The sequence below is a fragment of the Dasypus novemcinctus genome, chromosome 7 (genome assembly GCF_030445035.2).
Source record: "Dasypus novemcinctus isolate mDasNov1 chromosome 7, mDasNov1.1.hap2, whole genome shotgun sequence".
Lineage (NCBI taxonomy): Eukaryota > Metazoa > Chordata > Mammalia > Cingulata > Dasypodidae > Dasypus > Dasypus novemcinctus.
In genome coordinates, this window is record NC_080679.1 from 119,907,554 (window position 1) to 119,920,031 (window position 12,478).

The following is a 12,478-nucleotide window of genomic DNA, read 5'->3' on the forward strand; positions in this document are numbered from 1 at the left end:
AACAATAGAGTGACAGAAGTAAAACCATGGCTTATATATTAATAGAATGTAAGACATGTAGGTTGGAGAGAAAGATGAGGAGATCATTAAGTCAGCAGTTACTAAACAGGAGGTCGTCGATGCTTTGTGAATTGATGGATGTTTTTAGAGGAGCCAGATTATTTTCTCATATAGATTTACCATTTTAAAATGGCATATTTCCCCAGTCTGCTGTCTCTGGAAAAATATAAATTTATCCAAAAGCATTACTAAACTCACGATTGCTTTTACATTACTGTGAATTCCCTTAAATGGAAATTATGACAGTCCAACTATTATGATGAAGAGGTCCAAATCATTGACTGATGATTGGTTCATTGATTCTAGAAATATTTATTTTTTTGAAGCACCATATTGTAGTGACTAAGAGTGTGGTCTCTGTAGCCAGACTTTATGAACTGATCCTCCAGAACTGCCCCTTATTAACAGTAAGTGGATTTGTTATTAATCTCTCTTAATCCCATTTTGCTCCCCTGCAACTTTGTCAAAATAGTAATAATTGCACAAGATTAGCATGAGGATTGAGGGATATTATGCATATAAAGCACTCAGTACAGTGGCAGACATAGCAAGATGATGCAGTATAACACAAAACTAGTATTTGTATTAAACAATGCCCAGTAGGCATTACATGCATATGTGATACTCAGAAGCTGAAGTGATTTCTCTAATAATTAGCCATAAGTTAGAATGACAGAGCATTAAGGTCAGAATTAGTAGTTATGACTTTATAATTTATTGTTGATTCTATTACTTGAGTGAAAATTCAGCAATAATTGCTAAATTTCTATTCCTTTTTCCTTGCAAATAGGAGCAATAATATCTGACTATCCTACTTCAGAGTTAATAAATATGAATTTGTTTATAGTTCTTGTCCCAGGCACCAGGTCCTCTGTTGGGCTCCTGCTCCCTTCCTCCATGCTGCTCTTAGTACTTGCGATGAGTGTTCTACAACATGGTGACCATTGCTGACTTTGACTTATAGCTGTGGCTCTCCGGTTCTCACCCTGGCTTCTGAGTAGTCATGATGAAGGGCGTTTCCATAAAGAATCTGCAATCATCATGCCACACACATTCTGTGTAAGGGAACTCACCCCAGAAACCTACAGTTAACCTTGCATTTGAGAAAAGGGTTTATAGTCATAAGGCAACTACTGCTGGTTTGATGTTTCTCTTGTAAAGCTACCAACTCTGGGACCCTTTTTGAGACCCGCTGTCTTGATTTTGTGAAAAATATGAGTGGAAATTCTAATTGAAATGAAGGAGGAATTATTTGAGAAAGAGTTGTTTCATAAATTAAAAAGGAATTGCCCTCTACTAGATTTGGTACACCAGAATGAAAGATAAAATTGAAGCGTATGACCTGAGAAAAGGAAAAAAAAAAACAAAACTAAAGGAAACCTACAAAACCTCCTGTGTCTGGTTTCCTCTTGAGTTCTGTGCTATCAATTTATCTTTAATTATGTCCTAGTGCTTTAAGGCTAGCATGTTTATGGAAGAATTGAATGCTAAAGTCACCGTATGAAAATATGCTTCAATGCTTTCATCTATGAGTCTCAGAATTCTATTTATAATTTATTAAATGATTGCTATTCTTTTCATCTTTTTTTTTTTAAGCAAGCCTGCTCTACGTTTCTTGGGTGATTTGAATACCAATATTAAATTGGATACATTCATGTTTTGTTTCATTGTCCCAAAATCAGTTAGCTATTTCTGAAGAAAATAGGTTGTATTGGGTAAAGATGAAAAGAGGTTGAGGGGGTAGGAAGGTTGAAAAGGGAAGCTGAGAGTTCAATAAACTTTATTGCAACAAAAATACGGCATTTATTTCAAACCAGTAGGGCCTGTTCTTTGCTTTGGTGAATTATGCTCACACATTTCTAGTCAACAGAGTAGAAAATAGATCATCTGAAAAATGAAAAGCTTTACAACATGTGTTGTGAGAGATGCTCAGCTTTATCCTTCCCCATCAATCTTACCTCCTTGTCAATATCATACATGCTGCCAGGGAGAGAATGCCATTAACTATTGATAGAGAAGCACTCATTTAATTTAGTTACAACATCCTGTTCATTTCTATTAGCGGCAGGGGGCAGTTTAACAAGGACCTGTTGTGTTGCCAAATGTGCAGTGCTCTGTGGTGAGGGGCATTTTGAGTTATTTTCCTATTGCTAATACTTTGTCTCCCCATTCCAGTTAGAAAAGTAGTCTACAGTACTTTAGGAACATTTGTCTTTAAATCATGATTGTAGCAAGAAATGTAAACGGGCACACTTTATTTCCATAATTACTTTGCAGAGGATTTTGGCTATTGTCCTAACGTTTATACTCATTGCGTTTTAACACCATTTACATTTCGGACAGCAGGTATAAAGCTCTGCTGACTGGTCTGTTAGGGAATCAGATTGCCCCCCAAAAGATAGCCATTTATAAGTATATGCACCTATGAATAATTAAATGAGCTTCTAAAGAGGAAAAAGATTCTAATCAGCTTTCATACTGTGATTGTGCTGAGCACTAAATCATTCCTTTATGAATACAGTTCTCTTGGAGCATGTATAATTATGAAACTTTTTTTTTCTATCTCGGTAGGAACTGGGAAGTAACAGCCCTCCTCAGAGAAACTGGAAGGGAATTGCTATTGCCCTGCTGGTGATTTTAGTTGTATGCTCACTCATCACTATGTCAGTCATCCTCTTAACCCCAGGTAATCCGTCTTTATTCCTCTCTTATGATGGTATTGTGGATGATAATTTCACCTTCAGAAGCCTTAAGAGGGTAGCAGTATGTGGTATCTAAGGGCACATTAGCATTGCTTAGAATAAAAAAATGTGTACCCATACATTTCACAAATGGCACGTTCTGTTGTTCAAATACCGTTCAGGATATTTTGGGGAGGCTGAAAATGTAAAATATATAAATTGAGAATGCCAAGGAGGTCTTTGGTCTGCCTTTCTACTTAGAGGCTTATTATTATGTTTGCCAGTATGATAAATGCCAGAGACATTTTAGTTTTACTGTGGGCTTTGGATGAGGAAGTGGAGTCTGGAAGTTGCGCTGTTAGCAGATAGCCCGACTATCATGATGAGGGGAAGACTTTGAGGGAAGAAGATTGGATCAAGACAGAACAATAGCCTCTAATGTGGATATCTCTTCTTTCCTCCTCCTTTTCCTTTCTTCCTCTGCAATTTTTACATTCCTCATTTCTCCCTTGCTAAATCACCTCCCAAAATGGCTCTTGAGCAGTGATCTTTGAATTTTATCTTTCAGATTTAATAAACACTAAAATAAGTATTATCCATGTGCTTAGTTAGAATAATTTTTTTGGATATTATTTAAATATCCCTAGGTATTTTATTACTCTTTAGTGGGTGATAGCATGAGGAAAGCAGAGATAGCCAGGCTGCTCATTTTTTAAACTCCCAAACTCTCTTCTAGGAATAGATTTGTTATGCTGCTACAACCCACCAAGCTCGCTTCCTCAAGAACTGGATAACCATGTATTGCTCAGTATTATTAAAATAGTCATTTCTAGCATAGAACGGAGCAATACCAGAAATGAACTATTGTTCATGCTATATATTTGCATTTCAATTTTGGTCTCAGCCTTGTTATTTTCTGAGCTCCTTAAACACATTGGTCTTAATTTCCTCATGTACAAAATGTGATTAATAAAAGCTCTCTTTTAGAGTCATTTAGCAGTTAATGTTGACCAGCTATATAAATGGTAGGATCAATTGCTCCTGTGTGATACTTTGTCTTGCATAGTAGTCAAATACATGTTTTGTAATTGTTATTTTAAATATGAAGAGATTGAGAAAGAAATTGGGGAAGTCAGGAGGGAGAAGGGGGAAGAAAGAAAATTTTAAAAAATAAATAAAAGAAAGAAATGTGAACAAAAAATTTTCTGGTAAGCGCTGGCTTATCCAGCGAGTTCTCTTCAAGAATCTTCTCTTTACTGCCTCATTTGGACATCTGCAGTATGACATAAATGAGCAATGTGATGGCCCTGAGTTGCAGGAGAGTGCCAAGAATATTTGTTAAAGGAAGATGAGCTTGTTTTCAGCGTGGTGTTTCATTTTTGCATAATTATTTTAAAATGAATGAGATTCACTGTCTTCTGTTGGTGACTGTTAACCAGTTGGAGAACACTGGTGCCATCAGGCCTCTGGTTTTCACTTGCACTCCTTCCTTCTATCCCAACTCTAGTATTCTTGTCCCTGTGATTCAATTTCTCAGATTTGTTTGCTACTCACTGAGGCCATAGTGGTACTTTGGTATCTTTAAGTGTTTTGTATCACAAGGATCATATAGAGTTAATCACTCACTAAATCAAATTCCCTCTACCTGACCCTTCCTTGTTCCCCAGTATGAAAACACAATATCATTTCATTCATTTTGCCATGCACTTGTTCATTGATTGAAGCATGGTTTGAGTTCTGGCTTTATAATTTATTGGTTTTGCGAGTTTGGCAAGTTATTGAACCTTGTCCTTCAGGTTAAATGTGTGTATTCTGGCCATAATAAATGCAACCACATTCATAGGTTTATGATAAAGATTAAATGAGAAGATGGAGGCCAAATGTTTATTATAGTGCCCAGCACCCCTGCTGCTCTTGTTATTATAGCTATTTTTCAGGACTTATCGACTGCCATACACCTGCCAAACACTGTGGTACAGGCAGGAAATTTCCAGGAAAAAATAGAGAACCTCTAAAGAATGTAGATATCCTGTGACTTCAGAGTGTACGGATGACAAGTGTTGAGGAACTGCTGATTAAATCCAGAGTTAGACTTTCATCGGCTTGTTTTCATTTTGTTCCTTTATTCATTCACTAACTCAACAGGTAAGTATGGATTCCTACTACCAACTTCCAGGTGCTGCAGCAGTTAGCTGTGTGCTGCCCCGGCTTGATATCTATCACCACCAACCCCTTCATCCCAGTTACACAGTCCCCAACCCAAAGATCACGCTCTAGTGGGAGAATGACTCCAAGCCCCAGTCCTGCACTTACGCCAAAACAGATCCACAAGGCAAAACCTCTACCTGGAAGATAACACACAAGCCCCGCCTCTGGACCCCCTTCCACCCCCAGTAGGTGCCCAGGGTCTAGCTTTCTATGTAAATCAGCCTGTTAGACACTTTCAACCAGGAAGGGGAAATCCATATTAGACACCATTTAGCAGTTTACAAGACTTTTTGGAACAGGGGATGACCACAAGACAATTCTCCCAGAAAGTGTGGGGTGAAATTCTTATACTTTTCAAAAGCTCTGTGACTGCAGACAAATCACTTACCTCCATTGACACCAAGTGTTTTGTTGAATAGATTGACACACTTGGTTTGCCAGAACGTAAGTAACCTCTAGATGTTTGTGTCAGCTCTAATACCCAAGATCCAATCCAGCAGCAGCAACAACAATAAACAATAAACAAACAATAAACAATGGCTTGGCTTAGTAACAGAGAGAGAAACAAATTAAATCTGGGAACTTTCACTAAGCTTTTTCTATCTTAGAAATATATTTAGGGTTTTTCGGGGGGTGGGGGGAGAAGAAAGAATGCACAATGTTATCTAGTCTTAAGAAATGATTTAGAAGCTATTTTGGTCAAAATAGCATCACATTTTGTAGGTAAGTGCTAAGCAAGGCAAGCATATCCAGAGAAACACATGTTCATTGTAATTTTGGTTTGATTGCGAATTTTATTACAGAAATAATTTGACACAGGTGCCTTAATTTTCAAGATTGTCAGCAACTTCCCTGCCTTGTGAAAATAGTCCTAATTATTTCTGAAGAGTGGGGTTAACCATTCAAGTCTTTCTTTATTAAGTACTCCTGAAAAGAAACATTCACCCTTTTTTTTTTCTTTCTTGCTGATTAAAGGGCAGACTTATCGGACAAATTGATCAACCTTAATATATTTTTTCTTGTCTGTATTGAATTTGTTTAAAGAAAAAATATTATGCCCACATTAATTTTCAGAATCTGTAATTACTAGATCAATACATATAATCCAGAAAATATATTTATATAATTTAATAATTGTATAACTCAGAAATATTTGTGCATGTATTCAAGTTGTAAAAAGCAGGCTAATGTAGCTATGCATTTTCTTTGCTGTCTCATTTTCACATTTATTTTGTAGAATGAGAATGACCATACTCAGGAAACGTTCCAGGCAGGATGCCCATTTAAATTTGTATTGTGAAGAGAGGTGATTATTTTATGAGTTAGAATATATTTAGCAGAAGATATTCATCAAGCTCTTCAGTAATTGCCATATTGAAGCTATCACTTTTGGACTGTGTCTACTGCACTTATTTGTCAACAATAGTGGCTTGATGCCCTTTGACTGTAAACAGTCAATGCCATGACAGTGTCATTGTGTTGATTTACTATCATGGCTGACCAAAGACAAACATGTAAAGCAATGGCATTTTATCTTCATCACTGCTCTTGCTTCCTTGGGCCACTCCCTCATTCCTTTAGTACCTCTCTAGGTAAGCATCTTGGGCCAGTCTTGGTAGGTCATCAAAGCACAAATCATTCATGTATGAACCATCAGCCCTCTCCTTAATCTCAATTAAGACAAGAACTGAATAGGGACAGTTCAGTTCTCTATACAAGTCCATTTACTTTTGCCTTTAGCAGTATCTCTAGCAATAAGAATGTTATACTAGGCTCAGATACAATACTGGAAAATGATTTAGTGTGGTTGAGACTGCAACAGTGATATTGTTGGTTACCTAATTTGTTAACATCAGATAAGGTTTTGATCCATCAAGTTATGCTCAAATATTTCATTTGAGTCAGGTGTAGAACTAAGGGTATAGAGGAACCAGAAAAACTTAGGCAGTCCCATTCAGGAAAAGCAATAAAACAAAACAAAAACTGAAAGTTAACGTTTAAGGAATTATGCCTTTCTTCGAAAAAAAAAATTACCAACGTAAATATATTCTCCAAGGACTGTGCACAATCATTGTATCATTTAATCCTCATAACTCTCCAGGTAAAAAAGGTAGAACAGTTTTCTGCATTAAACAGCTAAGACCAGGAGAATCTGGATAACTTTAAGCAGATGATTTGTGAGAGAAGGTATAGAAGATAGAGTGGTTAAATTGAGTTTAGTATTAGACTGACTTGGGTTCATGACCTAGCCTTGATAAATGCCTGCAAAGAAGACTTCTAGGTAAATAATTCTCTCTAATCATATGTTTTCTCTAAGCAATAACTCAAACAGTCATTAGAAGGATTAGCTGAGTGAAAGTGCTTTGCATAGATATATATATTATTTGTCAGGTATATATATTAACCATGATTAGTAATGAAAATATTTTTGTAAAATTCTGGGGAAGAGAAAAAAAATCATAAATTAGATTTGGGGAAGCTATGGGAAATGAGGTAAATTGGGTCTTTCTTAATTGAGAAATTTATTAATATTTAGAAAGTGACAAACATAGTAGCCTTTAAAATACACTGTTCTCTGTGTGGTTGTAGAAGACACCATCCTGGAGGCAGAGAAGAACAAGAGCAGCTTTTGAGCTGACACAGTCACTGTGCTATCTTTTCAGCTCATCATATTTAATTGAATTTCTATAACTTTCTATAACGCATACATGAGGAGAAACCTTAGATATACTTAGGCAGAATTTTGCATATGCAAAGCTCCAAACTATAAATAATTTTAATAGCTTTCTTTTCTTATTTTAAGTGATATAGGAAAGACTGATGAGTGAAAAATAGAATTAAACACCCTTATGATTTTGTTTCTTTACCCATTATTTTTCTCCTTTGCCACATTTTTCCCCTGTTATGGAGAGGATGCTTGTTTTGTGAAGAGAAATATTGTAGCAACATTAAAAGGTCTGGAGGCTGATAGGTGGAAAGCGGTTCCAGCTTCTCAAGTGCAAGAGGAGGCAATGCAGGGGATCAGTTTCAAGGACATCTGCTCTAGTGCTGCTGTAGTCTAATTACAGGATAACAGTGGCAGCCCCCTTACCTCTCAGAGACCCAGGGATCTCTCCTGAGTACAATAACAGCTGCAAAGTAATGTGACCTAAATCTTTTTAGAGTGAAATAAATGACCAACATTTTATTATAACATTTTAGTTGAAACAAAAGAAGTAGGCCAATTGGGAGTAGATATTTTAAGGAGGTGTATGTAGAGATTTGATTATGTAACATTTTAAAGTATTGGCTTTGGGGTTTACTGTACAGGTGGGAGAAACTATTGAAGATTCTGGAGCAGGGAGTATTTGATGCACAATTCTATCCTAGAAGATTTATCTGGATATACTATATAAGAGAAATAAGAGGAAATGGTGTGTGGCAAGAAACCATACAATATATGATCTTGAATCATTGAACATATTTCTGTGAAATAAATACACAAATCATAAGGAAGCTGCTTTTGCTTAGTAGCAACCTGAGAAGGAGGAGGAGACGAGGAGAAATGACGAGGAAACAACAAAGTATACCATCAAAAATCATCATGTATGGGAAGACTTTCACTTTGACCTAAGTTAGAGTAGCCTAATATCAGACACCCCTAGGCTGAGAACAATTATGAAAGCTGAATTAAAGAAATAGCTGTTTTAAAGCATAGGAGAGCAATCAAGGTAGCCAGGACTTGGGAGGACAAGATCACAGAGAAAATGGAAACACTTTGAGGATCCTGTATTCTCAGATAGTTTTTCACATTTGCTAATTTTCAGGGCATGGCATGTAAATCAAAGAGAAAACAGTGACCTGCAGTGAAATAGGGCTGTGACTGCTAACTAGGCCAGAGAAACAACTATGGACTTTTAGGACTACCAATACAGAGTGGCTTATGGGGCCAAAGTCCTGGTGAAACTGAAACTTGAGAAGTGAGTCCAGTACGGTCACGAATTTTTTCCCAAGGCATTTATTGATTATCAAATTGGATGTGTGGAATAACTCTGAGAAACTGAAAATGTATCACTTGCTAAGGCGGTAAGAACTAAGCAGTTATTTTTCTGAACTTTCATTATAAGGAAGAAATATCAGAGTTTTCGTCCACCAAGAAAGAGTGATATTAGTGAATAGCCCAAGATTTCAATTGAGATTCCTAAAATGACTGTGCCTGAGGATGCGATATGGGCAAAGTTCAGGTTGAACAACCTCAACTTGATCGAGGTTATCTGACTATATTGTCTCTTAAGAGAAAAGTAAATCTTTTGTGGAGAAAGAAACATTTTGCAGAACCCTTGCAATTTTTTTATAACCGTGTCTGGCATTCAGGTGAAAATTACCAGAAATGCAAGAAACAGGATTAAGAAAAAAGAAAACTGACAATAGGAACAAACCTACAGGTATAGAAGAGATAGAAGTTAACAGACATGGATCTCAAAACAACTATAATTAAAAGTATAAAATAAAAATATGAAAACAGAAAAATATAGAGAAGTGTATCATGGAATGGTAATCTATAACATAAGGAATCAAATGAATGTCCTAGAAATGAAAAATACAGTAACTGAAATTCAGAATTTAGTAGATGTTTTTAATAGTTGAGTGAATCAAGGAAAGAAAGAAGCAGTGAACTTGAAGACTGATACATTGAAGCATAAAGATAAAACATATATTTATATATAGGAAATATAGAAAAAAAATCATAAATATATGAAGCATGGTGAAAGTTTTGACATCTGGGTAACTGGATTCAATGGTAACAGAGAAAGAAAATGGGATAGATAAAATAATTGAAGAGGTGATATCTGGGAATTTTCCCAAATGGATAAAATCTCAAGCCACAAATGTGTTCAAGTGGCTCTACAGATGCTAAGGAAGAAAATTATAAAGAAAACCAAACCTACACATACCATTAGAAATAAAATTTTGAAAGGAATAGATGTCGAGTTAAAATTCATAGTTAATAAAGAAGTGGACAGGGAATATGACGTTTTAAGAGGTTCTTGCATTGTCTGGAAATGGCAATGCTTGAAATTTAAGGTATATTTTAATAGTCAAGGATAAAGAATATATTAATAAAAAGAGACTATACTACTAACCAGCTAATACAAAAGAAAAATAACATTTAAAAAATAGATTGATCCAAAAGAAAACAAGAAAGGAGAAAGGGATAAAAACAGATGGAATGAAGTAAAACAAATAGTGATATGTAGATTGAAATGCAAATGTGAGAATACTTCAATTTAAAGTAAAGGAATGTCACATTTATGAAAATAATTTTAGATGCTATATTTCTTATAAAAGACAACTTTAGATATAAGGACATTGAACTTTGGAAAGTCAAATGAAAACTGTATGTTATACAAACACTAACCAATAGAAGTCTTTCATGGCTATACTATTTTTACATGTCTACATTAAAGTAACAATTATCAGAAAAGATATTGAATGAATTTTATAATGATAAAAGACTAATTAAATAAGAATATATAATAATATATATTTGATATTTTTATGTAAATATAGATTTTTAAAAATGGACAGAAATAAGTGGATGATTTCATAGATTCATAGTAATTCATAGAAGTTTTACCTCACCTCTTTCTGTAATAAAATGAAACAGAAATAATTATATTAAATATTAAAGACATAATAAATAAATTTGAACTAATTGTCACTGACTCAAAAGACTACAGAATAGGCAATATTTTCAAGTACACATGGAACATTTACCAAATTAGACTATATGATAGGCAAATAATGTAATATCAACAAATGTCAAATGATTGAAATTATACAGCATATTATCTTTAAAAAGATGTGCAAATTATTTCTAAATATTTGAATTTAAGTAATGTACTCTTTTTTTTCAGGAGGTGCTGGGGATAGAAGAACCCAGGACCTCATACATGTGAAGCAGGTGCTCCTCCACTGAGCCACACCCACACCACAGTAATGTACTTTTAAAAGAAAAATATGGATAAAGGAAACAAAATCATAATGGAAATTAATAATGAAACACAACATGTCATCAATTATGAACTGGCTGTAAAAAGCAATTAAATGGAAGTTTTTGCCCCAAAATATTATTTCTATACTACAAAGGACAAAGAGTTATATAACTGAAATATATGTCTATACCAAGATATTATAATATAAATATCAAACTAAGGCCAAAGGAAGCAAAAGGATGGAAACAATGAAGATAAAAGCAGAGATTCATAAAATAGAAAACAAATGTGCAATTAAGAATATCAACAAAGTCCAAAAGGCATTGTTTAAAAGAAAAAAAGTCACCTAGTAAGGTTGATCAAGGCAGTGAAAAGAGACCCAAATTTACACTATCAGGTGCATGAAAGAAGATATCATCTCAGAGATTAAGACTTTAATGACATAAAAGGATATTATTAATTTATTCCAATCGATTTGAAAATGTTGATTATATGGACAATTCCTTTCAAAGAGCTTTTAAAACTGACAAAAATAGAAATAGAAATCTGAATAGTGCTGTATCTTTCAAATGAATTGATTTTGAAATTAAAACTTCACTATAAATGGCTTCATAGGTGAAATTTTCCAGTTATTTTTAATTATAATTTTGTCGGTTACAAAATAGGCCAAGAATTTACATAAGTCTTATATAACATCTTCCAGAAAATAGAAAAAAAAAAGGCAACATAATCTTGATCTCAAAACCTGAAAAAGAAACTGCAAAGAAGTCCCAGTCTTTAACTTAGATAAACAAATTTATACAAAACTTTAGCAAATGAATTCAATCCATCAATATATAAAACAGAGGATATATTCAGACAAATTTGGTTATTTCTGGAAATGGAAGGTACATTTAGCATTTGAAAATCAATCAATATTCACCAAGTTATCGGATAGAAGGTAAAAAACAAAAAGACTGAAGTGCATGTGGCTCAAGTGATAGGGCCTTCACCTACCATATGGGAGGACCCAGATTCAATCCATGCGGCCTTTACACTAGGGGAAAAAAAGAGAAAGCGTGCCTGTGCAGCAAGCCAGTGACGGCAGTGGCCAGCCAAGTGCCCCTTGGGGCGAGCCAGTGCCCATGTGGTGAGCTATGTGCCCACACAGCCAGCCGAGGGCCGGGGTGGTGGGCCAGTGGCCATGCAAATGAGTCACACAGCAAGATAGCAAGATGGTGATGCAACAAAAGAGAGATGAAGGGGAAAGTCAAGGTGAAGCACAGCAGAGACCAGGAACTGAGGTGGCACAATTGACAGGGAGCCTCACTCCACGTCAGAGGTCTCCAGGATCAAATTGCAGTGAATCCTAGAGGAGAAAAATGAGAAGGGAAGACAAAAAAAGAGAAATAGGTATAGAAGATCACACAGCACATGGACACAGACAGTAAAAACAGCTGGGTGGGGGAGGGGGCGGGGAAGAAGAAAAAAATTAAAAGACAATTTTTTCTCTAGGTAATGTAATTTGATAAAATCAACAATTCATGATAAAAATTCTTAAAAAACTAGTAATAG

At 35.3% G+C, this 12,478-nt stretch overlaps 1 protein-coding gene across 3 annotated transcripts in view; it reads left to right on the plus strand.

The window, feature by feature from the left end:
- Window positions 1-12,478, plus strand: part of DPP10 (dipeptidyl peptidase like 10) — a 1,447,377-nt gene that overhangs the window by 848,465 nt on the left and 586,434 nt on the right. For all 3 annotated transcript variants that reach the window (XM_058301104.2, XM_004458043.3, XM_058301105.1), the window contains exon 2: window positions 2,632-2,746. In XM_058301104.2, the coding sequence (XP_058157087.1) occupies window positions 2,632-2,746 (115 nt within the window). The remainder of the gene's footprint in view (window positions 1-2,631; window positions 2,747-12,478) is intronic.